The sequence below is a fragment of the Oncorhynchus masou genome, chromosome 21 (assembly GCF_036934945.1).
Source record: "Oncorhynchus masou masou isolate Uvic2021 chromosome 21, UVic_Omas_1.1, whole genome shotgun sequence".
Lineage (NCBI taxonomy): Eukaryota > Metazoa > Chordata > Actinopteri > Salmoniformes > Salmonidae > Oncorhynchus > Oncorhynchus masou.
In genome coordinates, this window is record NC_088232.1 from 6,300,352 (window position 1) to 6,317,295 (window position 16,944).

Sequence of the window (16,944 nt, forward strand, 5' to 3'; positions counted from 1 at the left end):
GACCCGGATGGAATAGCTCTTTTCTCCCATTTGGCTATACTTCATGTCTTGGTGTTGAATGAGTGTGAAAGGCATTACAATGGAGCATAATCCTGTCGGTAAAACCTCGCCCTGACATCATTTCCCAAGAGTACTGTACCGGGCCAAACGGTAATAATCTCCTCCGGTCACTGTGAAGGGAGGAACCTGGGGATTTAAATAGTGCAAATCAATACAACTGTCATTATCTGGCATTCCTGCTTTCGTGAACAGCTTTACCATACCGGCCTAAACTCCTCTACCCAGAACCGTACTAGGGTGTCGACCAAGAACTGGTCATATCCATCATACCACAACCCTAGATTCTCCTTCATTACTGTTTAAAGGTTTAGGCGTATCTTTATGCAATACATCCCTCTCTCCGGATTACAATCAAAAACTCACCTTCACTATACTCCACCTCCTGCCATACTGGGTGAGTGGAGGGTGGTATAAGGTGATTTGGTAACAAAACGGATGGCACTGTGATAAACTGCATCCAATTTGCTGAGTAGGGTGTTGGAAGCTATTTTGTAGATGACATTGCCGAAGTCGAGGATCGGTAGGATAGTCAGTTTTACTAGGGTAAGTTTGGTGGCGTGAGTGAAGGAGGCTTTGTTTGCGAAATAGAAAGACGATTCTAGATTTGATTTTGGATTGGAGATGTTTAATGTGAGTCTGGAAGGAGAGTTTACAGTCTAACCAGACACCTAGGTATTTATAGTTGTCCACATATTCTAGGTCAAAACCAGGGTGGTGATGCTAGTCGGGCGGGCGGGTGCGGGCAGCGAATGGTTGAAAAGCATGCATTTGGTTTTACTAGCGTTTAAGAGCAGTTGGAGACCACGGAAGGAGTGTTGTGGAGCATTGAAGCTCATTTGGAGGTTAGTTAGCACAGTGTCCAAGAAAGGGCCAGAAGTATACAGAATGGTGTCGTTAGCGTAGAGGTGGATCAGGGAATCACCCGCAGCAAGAGGGCGAAATCATTGATATATACAGAGAAAAGAGTTGGCCTGAGAATTTAACCCTGTGGTACCCCCATAGAGACTGCCAGAGGTCCGGACAACATGCCCTCCGATTTGACACACTGAACTCTGTCTGCAAAGTAGTTGGTGAACCAGGCGAGGCAGTCATTAGAAAAACCAAGGCTATTGAGTCTGCCGATAAGAATACGGTGATTGACAGAGTCGAAAGCCTTGGCCAGGTCGATGAAGACGGCTGCACAGTACTGTCTTTTATTGATGGCGGTTATGAAATCGTTTAGTACCTTGAGCGTGGCTGAGATGCACCCGTGACTGGCTTGGAAACCGGATTGCAAAGCGGAGAAGGTACGGTGGGATTCGAAATGGTCAATGATCTGTTTATTAACTTGGCTTTTGAAGACTTTAGATCGGCAGGGCAGGATGGATATAGGTCTGTAACAGTTTGGGTCTATGGTGTCACCGCCTTTGAAGAGGGGGATGACCATGACAGCTTTCCAATCGCTGAGATCCTGATTGAAAACAGAGGTGTATTTGGAAGGCAAGGGCATATAAACTTTTTCAACCACCACAAGTATGTCTGAATTCAGCTGTATTGACCCTTTGAGCAGAATTAACTTGGTTAAGCTTTCATAAATGTCCATTGAGTTTTTTTACTCTGAGAATTAGAACATAACAGGTTAAAAGTCTGACATTTAAAAAAAATACAAATAAAATAGCTTTGATGTCTCTGTGCGTTCCACGTCTATACCGTGGTTCTCCCATCATCCTCAATTTTTCAAGTCAAAGCCTCCACTGATATGCAGGTATCTTAGCCAGCAAGCCAGCCAGATAAAGTTGGTTATTTTAGCGTGCTAGCTAGCCTAGCCAGATAACTAGCCATAGCTTGCAAACCACCACGGTCTACATAGCTAAGTAGTAAGCTAGAGAACAACTAGTCTAGCATAGGCAGGAACCCACATAAAAGCAAGCAGATGTAAATTAGAGAGAGATTAAATTTACCGGTTGACGGTTCTGTTAGCTACCAAAGAAGAGCCAAGGAGAGGCCTTTAGAGGGAGAGGCCGTTTCACCGGCCGAGGGAGAGTCAGCTAATCCAATAGTGGTATAGTGTGGTAAATCCACATTGAATAGCCGGTTTATCTCCATCACTGCTGACACTTGCGATGTACAGGTAGGTCGGTAGGAAACAGATTGCAGGCTTCACATTCACGCTCGGCACAGCACCTGGTTTCCGTCTCATTCCGAATCTTGCATTCCACTGGTTAAACTAAGGCTTTGAAGTCCTCCGGGGTTAAATGAGCACCGCATACGGTAGAAGTGCTCGCTTCAACCGGACAAACCGATCCCATTTCAAAGCGAGCTTCTCGTTTTTGGGTCACAAGTGACTCGTAATCAAGTCCTTGTAGGTATTACTGCACTAGCTACGGACGATGGAAAACTACTACAAACGTTCGACTACCACGCACAGGAGAAGAGGATATGCAGTTTTTCGCATGAATTTATATAGTTACTTCTTTGTGGATGTACATCGTAGCTCGCCAACACTTGGTATTGAATTTAATGTTAGCCAGATTGAGCTGGCTAGATAGCGCCGGTTCTCCATATGACGCTGGCAATGGTGCATTTTGGGTTGCTCCAAAAGATATCTGAAAATAATCATGAATATTTCAAAACATAACTATTTTTGGAGTTATAGGTAACCACACCATGACTAAATCTGACCACACTACGTTGTTACTTTGAGTAAACTCATGCTTCCTACCCTTTAAAGACAAAGATTCATTTTCATTGTTGTCTGCAGAAAAGATCCAACGATACATTTGGAATAATGAGAGTAACCGATTTCAGTGTTGGATATTCCTGAGTAGAATATTGCATCCAGATATTTTGTCATAAGCCTAAAAAGTATGTTTCATATTGTGTTTATACTGTGTAGGATAGAACATTTCATAAATGGGAGATGGAAGACATGGTTGTATTTTGTTCCACCTCGGGTATGGGGCATCTCAAAAACTAAAGCCCTTTTTGAGAATAGCTCGTAGACAGGGTATAGGCCAGTTTGGTCCACCATACAACAGGCTGCTCAGAGCCCTATACTACAAATGTAGTTTGAGGAGTTAGCGAGGTAACTTTGGCCAACTCGGAATAATATGTACAACGAAAATGGCTTAGCTTTTAGCCAGGTACATCTCTATGGTAACGAATCCTTCAGAACGAACCCTGGTCTGGTTTTCCAAGAGCATCTTAAGGCTAAGTGCATCGTTAGAACCTTCGTAGGCGACCCGGTACATCTCCGCGCTGTTTCCAAAACCATCGTTATTGACGTTGCATTTCAAAATGATTGTAATCTAACGTCTGCCTTAGACCAATTTGTAACTTTAATGGATTACAGAGTTAATGTTTACACTTAATTCATTGAGCTTTATCTACAGATATGTTCGTTGGTTATTTACATTGTATTCGAATTCGTGTGTTGGAGATTGAGAGAACCACATACATATTTGTTGTATTGGTTGGTATTGGATTACGCTATTGACTACAAGTTCCAGAATGCCTTGCGACAGGAGGTAACGAGAGAACGCGCCAGTTATGTACAAGTGATTATCCTGACTTTCGATAGCAACTTAATGTTATTGTTTTGTAGAATCTAAAGTTGTTAAATGTAACGTGAACAAGTTGTATTTCTAAAATAAGCTTTAATTTCAAACCCGACGTCCCGAGTCATTACTTTGAAGGTGGCTGTTCTACGAGTGGTATATAGAATAACTAAGTGCGTCCTTCGATGCTTTTTTGCCCTCCCGCTTCACTTTATACACAGAAGATCTCAGCTAAACATAGAATTACGTGCTGTAGCTCTGTGACAAAAGTTGACTACTATTACAAAGTTGCCAATGTCTTTGCAATTTATACAAACAAGCGACATATAAAAATGATTAAACTCAAATCCGAGATGACTGCATAAAAAAAGCAGGCTATAGGACTATACATGCAATCAATTGTTCTATTTGCTAACGTGCGCAATCATGTGCCAAATAGGCGATTTAATGCATTTTGATTGGGTAAGCATTAGAAAAGCAGCGTCAATATTTTGCAGCCGTAGGTGGTCAAATTTCTCTAGGAGCTGATCCGTCATCAGTATTGCGAAATAGTCCTAATGTTAAAGTAAGATTTGAATTGAGAAAGCTGATCCGAGCACAGCGCTTAATTTCTTTCCGCCGCGAGTTGAGGACCAATGAAATCAGAACCCCTCCCTTTCACAAATATTTCGTCATCATCAACTTCACAGGAAAACAACTAATTTAAATATTTTATTAATCAAATGTGTTAAAACATAGTAATGTTAAAATACATAATCACGTCAAATGTATTTGAAACTTCATGCACAGTAACTTTTGTATGACTTAATACAATTATTTTATCGATAGGAGTGGGGGGAAAATGCTTGTGCATTGATAAGCACACCAAAATAATAAAATAAAGACAGCACTTCTAAAAGCCTATTTCACACTCTAGCCTATTGAATTGGCAAGATAACTTCGCTGTAATTTCCCAAGGATTGATGTTTCAGCATTGTCTAAATAAAGAGTTAAGCGTTGGAGTAGCCATGAGCGGGGTGGCAGGGTAGCCTAGTGGTTAGAGCATTGGAATAGTAACCGAAAGGTTGCAAGTTCGAATCCCCGAGCTGACAAGGTACCCTGAAAGTACCCCTGAACAGGCAGCTAACCCACTGTTCCTAGGCTGTCATTGAAAATAAGAATTTGTTCTTAACTGTAGGTAAAACCTCTTGTTCTCTTGTTCACTGACTTGCCTAGTAAGATAATGGTAAAAAAAAGAGCAACGTGCAGTCAGATGAGCAATAGATATTACTACTATGGATGAATGAGCTTGAATTGGATGCGAAGTGAAGCGAGCAAGCTTTAGAAAACTGAGTAGATCTAGCTTGCTTTGTAGTATAACCCTCTTGTCCTGCATCTTCTGGTGACCTATTGAAAACAGTACAAGAATGATATAGCAAATTATGATGTATGCCTTTTTTTGTTTTGATGACAAAACAAAGTAGCCTACACACTTGTGGAAGTTTGTCGCTTTTGGGGTCCATCTTCAGATCCAACTGACCAGCTTTCGGGGTCCAGCTCCAGATCCAACTGACAGGCTTTCGGGGTCCAGCTTCAGATCCAACTGACAGGCTTTCAGTGTCCAGCTCCAGATCCAACTGACAGGCTTTCGGGGTCCAGCTTCAGATCCAACTGACAGGCTTTCGGGGTCTAGCTTCAGATCCAACTGACAGGCTTTCGGGGTCCAGCTCCAACTGACAGGCTTTCGGGGTCTAGCTTCAGATCCAACTGACAGGCTTTCGGGGTCCAGCTCCAACTGACAGGTTGAATACCATGTGCCTTTTTTTGTTGTTGACGATTCTATCAGCCAATCAGGGCCTGTATCCACATATCATCTCAGAAAAGGTCCTAGGAATCCTGTTAAACCTTGTTTTAAGAAGACGAAGAAAGAGTTGGTTATAGTTGGTTATAGGATAATGTTAATTAAGACACTGCTCAGACAAACTCTGAGCCAGGAGTAAAATCAACTTTTAAAAGTTTATATCAGCTGATAATCACGACAGTTTTAAGTAACGCAAAGGAAAGCTAGTGACGCTCATAGACATTGTTGCAAATGATGGGGAATAACCAATCGCGATGAGGCATCGCCAGCTGTGAACTCTACATCATGCTTCAGACAACTACGGTGAACGTGACTACATCAAATGTTGCAATGGTAAAACTTTTGATATAATTTTCACCTGACACGATCACTTTGCCTACTCTTAATTCTTGCCTAATATGATGACATATCTGTGATAATGCCTTCAATCATCTTTACTTGACAGGAAATAGCGAAGCTCTGTGTAATGTAATGTTAACCCTTTTTTACCAAGTATTCTCAAATCCATTTAATCAAAGTGAGGGCATCAGATTTACAGAAAATGTAAAGTGTTACCATAGTGAGACGTTTTTCTACGTGATCATGTATTGTTTTGTGCAATAAAAGTACTGTACTTTACGTTGAGTGTATGACCATTTTGTTGAAATTGGCATGTTTTAACATCAGACCCAGCTCTGCCAGCTGAATTTAAGAACCCACCACTTATTGTATATAGGAGAGGTCGCAATTTACATGACAGATTGGTCCATGCCAACTGCCAGCCACAATAGAAAATGAGCCAGGTACTTTTACTCCCTCTTCTGAATGGTAGTTATAAATGCAGAGGTTGCACACAGTGCAACAATATGAAGTTTGAATATTTCTGCCATCCACATACAAAAAAACGGGTCCAAATAAATTACATTATTACACCCATGTTATCTATAATTAAATGTTCATGTGGGCTGTGTTATGTAGGTAAAACCTCTCGTTCTCTCAAAGAGAATTAGTGAATGTAAAAGTTCCATCAGGAGTAGCAACCTGGATTATCCAGTCGCAGTACATTTTAATGACATTTCTACATTTTTAGATTTTGTGGCATAGAGAAAGTCAAGATATCATACGGGAGGTGATATAAATAATACTCTTAGCAAAAAATAATGTTTTGGGATTTTCACCCTCCAGACATTATTCCCTAAAGGTCTTAATAATGAAATGCCCATGTATGTGGTTTTAAATGTGAACTTGATAAGTCATGTACTCATTGTGGTTTTAGTCTTGTTTAATACGTTTCATGTACACACTTTATAATACTTATGAAATTCACATTGTTATATTTGGTAACACTTGCTTATTTTCCCTCGACTCCAATACCCATTCGATGCATTGGTGGAGCAGTGTCTACATAAGGGTGCAGGTTGTAAACACTCAAAAAATCTCTGATGAAGGCCTTGAGGCCGATACTTAAAGCTTAATAAAGAGCAGTGATATTAGCAAGAGCAGTGTGCGGGTTTCTTCTACTTTTTTATATATTTTTTTATCTTGAAATTAAACACAAAATGTAATCTGTGCTGACTGACTTTGTTGTTTTTGTACCATTGAGTCAAGATATTTATAACAAACTTAAATGGCTCCATATTATTAGGTACTTGAATCAGTGTTAAGAGACGGGCTTGGCTGTGGTTAGCATTTTATTATAGCATGTCATGTTTTTGTGTACAGCAAATAGGTTATGTAAACCTTTATGCTTTTCTGTGCAATCTTTGTTATGTCTACAGTCCATGGTGGACTGAACAACCTCAGCTTTGGTGGTCATCACCGAGACAGAGGTTCCAGTCAGGGATCCAGTCTGCAGCCCAGACCCTTCTTTACACATTCTCAGTGCAGAGATGATGCAGGACCTGGGGCTGATAGAGATGGACCTGGGGCTGATAGAGATAGACCCTCCTGTTCCTATGATACAAACACCACAGTATCCACGATGAACAGAGCAGGTCAACCTGGGCTGCAGCCTTCACAGAGAGTTGTGAGAGACCCCCCTGGTGGGAGTCTAACAGGAAGTCTGTCTTCTCCTTCAGGGTCTCGTCTAATGCCTGGTGACTGGGTTCATAGAAGACCTGGGTCTAGCCTTCCTCAGTTACCTCATGGTTACCCCACCAATACAGACATGGTTAGGATGGGCATTCACCACAAGAGGTACCTAGCCTATAACACAATACACAATGCCAACAACACCCAAAAAATGGCTAGAGGTCAAGGAGGGAGCTCAAGGACTAACCACATTGATGGTATCTCCTGCTTCTACTTCCTGGGGTGTCATTGGGTCACAACGTGGAAGGCCGAGCATTAGGATGGACGCTGACAAGCTGTACGCATGGAAAGCGCATTGCTGAGACAAAGTATGTGAAGAAGCACTCCGTTCACACCAAGGAGAGGCCCTTCAAGTGTAAACTACAGTGCCTTGCGAAAGTATTCGGTCCCCTTGAACTTTGCGACCTTTTGCCACATTTCAGGCTTCAAACATAAAGATATAAAACTGTATGTTTTTGTGAAGAATAAACAACAAGTGGGACACAATCATGAAGTGGAACAACATTTATTGGATATTTCAAACTTTTTTAACAAATCAAAAACTGAAAATTGGGCGTGCAAAATTATTCAGCCCCTTTACTTTCAGTGCAGCAAACTCTCTCCAGAAGTTCATTGAGGATCTCTGAATGATCCAATGTTGACCTAAATGACTAATGATGATAAATACAATCCACCTGTGTGTAATCAAGTCTCCGTATAAATGCACCTGCACTGTGATAGTCTCAGAGGTCCGTTAAAAGCGCAGAGAGCATCATGAAGAACAAGGAACACACCAGGCAGGTCCGAAATACTGTTGTGAAGAAGTTTAAAGCCGGATTTGGATACAAAAAGATTTCCCAAGCTTTAAACATCCCAAGGAGCACTGTGCAAGCGATAATATTGAAATGGAAGGAGTATCAGACCACTGCAAATCTACCAAGACCTGGCCGTCCCTCTAAACTTTCAGCTCATACAAGGAGAAGACTGATCAGAGATGCAGCCAAGAGGCCCATTATCACTCTGGATGAACTGCAGAGATCTACAGCTGAGGTGGGAGACTCTGTCCATAGGACAACAATCAGTCGTGTATATTGCACAAATCTGGCCTTTATGGAAGAGTGGCAAGAAGAAAGCCATTTCTTAAAGATATCTATAAAAAGTGTTGTTTAAAGTTTGCCACAAGCCACCTGGGAGACACACCAAACATGTGAAAGAAGGTGCTGTGGTCAGATGAAACCAAAATTGAACTTTTTGGCAACAATGCAAAACGTTATGTTTGGCGTAAAAGCAGCACAGCTTATCAACCTGAACGCACCATCCCCACTGTCAAACATGGTGGTGGCAGCATCATGGTTTGGGCCTGCTTTTCTTCAGCAGGGACAGGGAAGATGGTTAAAATTGATGGGAAGATGGATGGAGCCAAATACAGGACCATTCTGGAAGAAAACCTGATGGAGTCTGCAAAGGACCTGAGACTGGGACGGAGATTTGTCTTCCAACAAGACAATGATCCAAAACATAAAGCAAAATCTACAATGGAATGGTTCAAAAATAAACATATCCAGGTGTTAGAATGGCCAAGTCAAAGTCCAGACCTGAATCCAATCGAGAATCTGTGGAAAGAACTGAAAACTGCTGTTCACAAATGTTCTCCATCCAACCTCACTGAGCTCGAGCTGTTTTGCAAGCAGGAATGGGGGAAAAATGTCAGTCTCTCGATGTGCAAAACTGATAGAGACATACCCCAAGCGACTTACAGCTGTAATCGCAGCAAAAGGTGGCGCTACAAAGTATTAACTTAAGGGGGCTGAATAATTTTGCACGCCCAATTTTTCAGTTTTTGATTTGTTAAAAAGTTTGAAATATCCAATAAATGTCGTTCCACTTCATGATTGTGTCCCACTTGTTGTTGATTCTTCACAAAAAAATGCAGTTTTATATCTTTATGTTTGAAGCGTGAAATGTGGCAAAAGGTCGCAAAGTTCAAGGGGGCCGAATACTTTCGCAAGGCACTGTATATGACAAGCGCTTCTCTTTCCTGAGTAACCTTATCAGACATGGGAGTGTCCACAACGGGGAGAAATCTTAGAAGTGTGGTTTTAGATGTACACTTGGGATATCTGGGAACCATTCTTTAGCACTGACATATTATAGTTATCATGTGAAGTGTCTTGGGGTAAGAGGGCAATTAACCACATATATTAACCCTTTGTTAACTTTTCATTTGAAACAGTTTTGAGTAAATACCTGTTTTTAGAGAGACAGTAAACCTGGGCTAGAACAAGTTGAATATTGACCTTACTGTTATGTTCTATTCTAGCCGACACACTGTTCTTTTGTAAAGAAGTCTGTTCTCAGCTTGAAAGAGATTGTTCATCAGGTTTGGTAGGTTACTTTCTAAGTGTAATCCGTTAGTTACTTGTCCAAATTTGTATTCAGTAATGTAACTTTGGGAATATGTGGTGGATATTATAAAATAAGGATTTGCTGGATTCCAAGTCAAAGTAAGATTCTTTATTTTTCTGAGCTCAGGAGAATAACAGAGTTACACAGCGCAGTCAGTCCAAATTCAGAAGCATTGGGTGATAAGCACTATCTTTATAGTTTCCTGTTCTTGGGCAGGACTTTCAATTCTCCTTTTATCTATACAAGGACACAGAAGCAAGCTGGTTTGTAACACAGAATTATAATCAGAACAGGAGATTATAATATGACAGTTTTACAAGGTTGGTCACATACTCAGTTATGTGGACACAACTAATTAATATTCCCCATTACAATTACCCAAACTCAGTAACGTAATATGATTACTTTGGTACTTTTGGATTACTTTCCCCTTAACAGGCATTCGAAGAAGACAAAATGGATCAATCAAACGCATTTGGTGTCATCAGTGGTCTCTGACTTGTGGTCAGAATCACTCAGATGGAACAAACTTAAACTTGCACCTGTTTTCAATGCTGAATTGAATTTCAATGAGAAAACAGAATTAATTCAACCACACATTTGTTTCATTACAAAAACTGTATGGTGAAGTCACAAAAAATATTGCATGTAACAGTTACATGACCTACAGCATGATCAAGCAAGGTAATGTTTCCGACATTTTTGGACTGATAAACAACTGTTGATATAGGACCGCAGTGAGTTACCGCAAGTCGCAAAGAAAACAGGAGCAGCCTCCATTATTCCAGCACCATTTCAACATCATCTTATCACCTATGCTTAGTCTAATACAGTGACAGTGTAATACAGTGACAACTAAACAATACCAACAGCAATTTATGAATACACGCCACTTCACCATCCATGAATGAATACACGCCACTAAATGCGTGTGTTAGTGAGTACATGTAATTAGTTACTCCCAACACTGCTGAACATAGGAGAGTTCATGTATAATTTAATAAACTGTGCCGTATTTCAAAGAACAGCGCACAAACCTTTCATTTAACCACACCCTTTGAGCTATGACGCCAACCAATGAGATATTTTCTTTTCCGTGTAAACGGAAGAACAATTTCCACGTTCGGGTTTTAATTTATCTGGTCGTTTATTAACACCCTAGATATCAAAATGAATCTTAACTGCACATAATCACACCAGGTAGTATTTCATTCGCGTTGTAGACGGGACTTGGTTGATATTTTATAGCTAACGCTAACAATGGCTAACTGTATGTTTTTTCACACTCAAATAGCCTCCATCATGGAGATGCTAGCAAATTCAGCCGTGGCAGAGATCTGTAAACTCGTAGACGACGACTATGCAGTGTTTCGTTTGGAAATAACTAAAAGCCAAAAAGAAAACAGAGCAATGCGGAGGAAACTACAGCTAATGGAAATTAAGGTGGCACGGGAGCGCGCCGAGAGGACAACGCGAAAGCGCGTCCTCGACAGTCGTCCCAGTAGTCTCAAGATCCTCGACCGATACAGAGGAATGGCAATAGGTACATTTTCCAGAATATCGAGTTTATTTTTTACAGAGACAGTGCACATTAATCATCGTTTCAGTAAAAGTGCCGGTTTTGGTCAGCCGGCTAATTACAATACAGATACGAAATTAGCAATGAGCACATGCAAAGCAACACAGGACAAGCCACACGTAAGCACAAAAAGCAACAAAACACAAATAAAAGCAACAAACAGTGTTTACACACCTCACAAGCTAAGACAACAGATAATATGGAAAGCGGCAATACACAGCTAGGGATTGTGTTCACAAGTCTGATCGTCTTTTAGCCATGTCTCTATGTTTTTGTGATGGTGCAGTTATGTGTTTCTGATGGCAGTATGTTCCAGACATGGGAAGGTCTCACAGAGAAAGCAGTTTGACTAAATGTGCTTTTCCTTAAGAGAACGAACTATACTGTCACTTCTCATGGGAGACCTTGTGGCTGCTACCATGGGTTTGGGTTTTCTGTTTCACAAAGGTACTAAGTGGAGAGGGAGCCAGCCCGGTTAGGATCTTGAATACAAGACATGCGTTGGTGTGTTGCACAAGCGTTTCTCAGATCTGAGGATGTGACAGGGATGATGTCTATCAAGCACTTTGAGAGCCCGTTTGTAGACAGACTGAATGGGTTTTTAATGTTGTACAGCAAACTTGGGCCCAACTTGTCAAGGAGTATGTTAAGTAGGGGAGTAGCATAACATTGAAGTACAGTTTTGCTGCCTCTGTAGTGAAACAATTTCTAATGTATTGGAAATTAGCTAGGTTCCACTGCGCATGTGTTTAGATGTCTTGCCCAGAATCAATGGTGGAAAAATGACTCAATTGTCATACTTGAGTAAAAGTAAAGATACCTCGATAGAAAAGTATTCAAATTAAAGTGTAAGTCACTCAGTAAAATACTGCTTGAGCAAAAGTCTAAAAGTATCTGTTTTTTTTAAATGCAAAATGCATCATACCGGCTGTGTTTGAAATGCAGTTTGAAATCTTGATTGCTGACAGTCCCAAAATGTTTTGCATATATCAACAATGGACTAATGTAACAAATACCACAATATAGTTCTGGTTGGAGTTTTGCATGAAGTACAGTAATGGAAAAAGGTACTCAATATTCATACTTAAATACTATACATGAAATTCCTAATATTAAGCAAACCAGAGAGCATGATTTGTATTTTTTTGCGGACTGATAGGGCAAACTACAACACTCAGACATAATTTACAAACTCAGTATTTGGGTTTAGTGAGTCCGCCAGATCAGAAGCAGTAGGAATGACATTGAGTTATATTGATGGGTGCGTGAATTGTACCATAATTCTGTCTGTCTGAGTATTTTTACTTAAGTACTTTACACCACTGCCCAGAATTGGTTCTTGGTCAGTTCTTGGATAGTATGCCATACTTCCTCTAATTACTTAGCTATCTTGAAAAAAAAATTATTATACCAGGCAGGTCAATGAAGAACAAATTATTCTTGCATACACAATATCATATTCTAACCAGATTCTTGATTTACTTAATTTCCTATTGTCATACTCAATTAAAATAATGTGATGCATGGAACATAATCAATCAATCGATAGCATATCAAGAATTTATGAGAATTATTACCTGATATCCAGAGCCGGATTACCGAACGGGCATGCAGAAGCTCTATTTTCATGTAATCTGACCAAAGCACCGGTCCCAATCCAAGTGCCAGTGCCATTTAGCAAACTCCAGGCGTTTACATATGTTGGATGAAAATAGAGCTCTTTGGCCAGGCACACCAGTGGTGGGCTTGCTGTTGAAATGAGGATGCATGGAGCAGAAAATAACCCCATACCTACTGTAATATATGGTGGTGGGTCTTTGATGTTATAGGGTAGTTTTGCTTCCACTGGTCCTGGGGGCCCTTGTTAAGGTCAATGGCATCATGAACTTTACCCAGAACCAGGACATTTTAGCCAAAAACCTGGTTGCCTCAAACATGGCCGCAAGTGAATCTTCCAGCAAGACTATAACCCAAAGAACACATCCAAATCCACAAAGAATTATAAAATCAACATTTTGCAATGGCCATCACAGTCTCTGGATGTGAAACCCATTGAAAACCTTTGGTTTGAATTTAAGTTGGCAGTCCATAAGCGCAGACAAAGGATATCAAGGATCTGGAAGTATTCTGTATGGAGGAATGGTCTATGATCCCTCCCAATGTGTTCTCCAATTCATAAAACATTTTAGAAAAAGGCTATGTGCCGTTATCCTCGCAAGGTAGGGTATTGAAAGGAATTGAAAACGGGTGTACATTTTTTTATGACTTGTTAAACAAAACCTCTCTCTGAGCAATTGTAAGAAAATAATATAATTTCCCCCTTTTTTAAATTGCTCAGTATTTATCAAGGGTGTTAATAATTTCGGACCCCACCGTAGGTGCCCCAGGGCCCCAGATGTGCTAGTCCAGCCCTGCTTACATCCTTGCCAATTGTAGACATTGTCAATAGTGTACAATATATCATTGTGCATTGACAGTAGGTAACTTAACCACCCCTTTCCCCCCAATCACTCTCTTAGATGGAGGACATCTCACTGGAGGCCACAGGAGCTTTGTGAAGCCTGCAGAACATGTCTCGTGGAGAGATTACCAACCCATAGCTGTAGATGAGGGGAGTGGAACCTCAACCCAGCATGTTATTGTGATAGAAGTTAGTGTCATAGTGTAACATAAAAAATTACACTACATCAAATGTGGCCTGTTTATTTCAGAAAGGCTCCCCTCAGCTATTCACTTGCTTACATGTACATTCTTATTTATCTGCCAAAGGGGAGCTTGTGACGACAATATTGTTAACCAACTCATGTACGGATAATAACCTCCTCTCTTCTTGTCAGTCTGCAGATGCAAAGGCTGCAGGTTATGGAGGATCGTCTCTGGTCAAGCAGGAGAGGACTGAAGGAGAGGAGGACCCACGACAACGCAGAGACATCCAGACTGGAGAAGAGGCTGGTGCAGTGCCCCCTGTAGCCACAAAGATAATCGCCACCTCACCCCAGCCCAGGACCCGATGCAGCATCACGGAGTTCAGTGGAAAACCAAACGCCGTCCTCAAGTCAGAGACAGACACAGAGACTTTAACTGTAACACACAGGCTTTTACACACAGGATCTGACCACAGATTAGACACAGAGAGACTGCAGCTGGGACCACTGGGCTGTCCTCCTGCTCCCGGCTCAGAGTATTTACTTTATGGTAATCCAAACCCAAGGACTGTTCATTCCCATCGGGACGCAGGTGACGTGTTAGAGACTGGCAATGATCTGTCTTGTTCTTACACTATAGAGATGGACCCTGGCAACATGCCCTTGGGTTTAGAGACACATACTGATCTGTCTAGAGGGGACTGGAACCAGTACAGTAGTAGTGTGTACTCTGAAGGGTGCCTAGATAAGAAAGGGGAGGTTATAGTCGTTGATGAGATGACTGTGAAAGTGGAGGGTGACGCTCCTCTGACATGGAATGTAGACGAGACTCACTTAGGAGAAGGACACTCACAAGGCAGAGATTTATTAGATTACAGGGAAAGTTTAGAGACAAATCCATATGTTTCGACCCACTCCCCTTTACACAAGCTCATTCGTCGCGACCCAGTGTCCATGTCGATGGGGCCTTCTGATCAGGTATTGAACTCAAACGACAGGGCGAGAGCCGAGACTCAGGGAGGGGGAGCCACATCAGGCAATAGTAAAGATAAACCTTTCCTCTGCAAGCTCTGTAACAAAAGCTTCAGCTGCCTCCAGAAGGTGGAAATCCACCAGAGGGTCCACACAGGGGTGAAACCCTTCAGCTGTACCCAGTGTCACATGTGCTTCGCCCAGGCTGGTGACCTGAAGAGGCATCACAGGGTCCACACAGGGGAGAAACCGTTCAGCTGCCACCTGTGCCGGGCCAGTTTCTCACACTCGTCGAACCTGAAGAGGCACCTGAAGGTCCACACAGGAGAGAGGCCGTTTGCCTGTACGCACTGCGGGAAGAGGTTCTCAGAGAGGAGATACCTCAGGATACACCAGCAGAAAAACCATTCCACTGTATAACATAGAAAGTAACCATTCCACTTGATAGCTTCTGATGTTAAGATCAAACCCTGCATTAAAGACAAGATTAATTTTCATTGTTGTCAGCGGAAAAGATCCACAGATGCATGTGGAATAACGAGAGTAAATGATTTCAGATTGTTTAATAGTCCTGGGTAGAATATTGCGTCCAGACATTGTGTGATATATATTGTGTTTGTACTGTGTAGGCTATTTGATGTTCACAAATGCCTGTTTCATTACTTCCATTCAACTACTTAATTATATTCAAGACTTCTAATGAGAAAATTATTGCAGTTTATCAAGTTCATGCAGATGTTTTGCTGAGACGTGTATGTGTGGTTTTCATATGGTGTATTTGAAACATGTTTTATTTAATTAACACAAAATTGGACTTCATTCTGACCTTCTGACTTTCTTCATTCTGACTTTCATTGAATCTCTTTCTAGTATACATCACATTCGATCTCACCCTTTTCTGCATACACCAGACAGCGCTTTATAACCAATACAGGGACAGAAAGTAGCCTATGAATGGGAGGCTAGGAGCCATTTACAGTGCCTTCAGAAAGTATTCACACACCTTAACTTTTTCCACATTTTGTTCTGTTACTGCCTGAATTTAAAATATATATTTTGTCACTGGCCTACACACAATACCCCATAATGTCAAAGAGGATTTTTATTTTTGTGGAAATGTAATAAATTAATGTAATAAAAAATGTAATGTCTTGAGTCAATAATATTCAACCCCTTTGTAATGGCAAGCCTAAATAAGTTCAGGAGTAAAAATGTGCTTACTAAGTCACATAATGGGTTGCATGGACTCACTCTGTGTGCAATAGTCGTATTTAACATTATTTTTCAATGACTACCTCATCTCTGTATCACACATATACAGATAATATGGTCCCTCAGTCGAGCAGTGAATTTTCAACCAGAAAAACCAGGGAGGTTTTCCAATGCCTCGCAAAGAAAGGTGCATATTGGAAGATTTAAAAAAAAAATGGATAAATAAAAAAGCAGACATTGAATATCCCTTTGAACATGGTGATGTTATTAATTACACTTTGGATGGTGTATCAATACACCCAGTTACTAAAAAGATACATGCATGGATTTCACCATGAGGCCAATAGTGACTTTAAAACAGTTACAGAATTTAATGGCTGTGATAGGAGAAAACCGAGGATGGATGAAAAGCATTGTAGTTACTCCACAATACTAACCTAGTTAGAGTGAAAAGAAGGAAGCCTGTACAGAATGCAAATATTCAAACATGCATCCTTTTTGCAACAAGGCACTAAAGTAATACTGCAAAAAATGTGTTATGTTTGGGGCAAATCCAATATAACACATTACTGAGTACCACTTTCCATATTTTCAAGTATAGTGGTGGCTGCATCATGTTATGGGTATGCTTGTAGTTGTTAAGGA

The 16,944-nt window shown here is 41.0% G+C and overlaps 1 protein-coding gene across 1 annotated transcript; it reads left to right on the forward strand.

Moving 5' to 3' along the window:
- The first annotated feature begins 11,000 nt into the window (after positions 1-11,000).
- LOC135507681 (transcriptional regulator Kaiso-like) lies at positions 11,001-16,242 on the forward strand. The gene is made up of 3 exons (XM_064927279.1): positions 11,001-11,434; positions 13,990-14,120; positions 14,308-16,242. Exons 1-3 carry the CDS (start codon positions 11,152-11,154, stop codon positions 15,505-15,507), a joined length of 1,614 nt encoding a protein of 537 aa, XP_064783351.1. The 5' UTR covers positions 11,001-11,151; the 3' UTR covers positions 15,508-16,242.
- Positions 16,243-16,944: the final 702 nt, after the last annotated feature.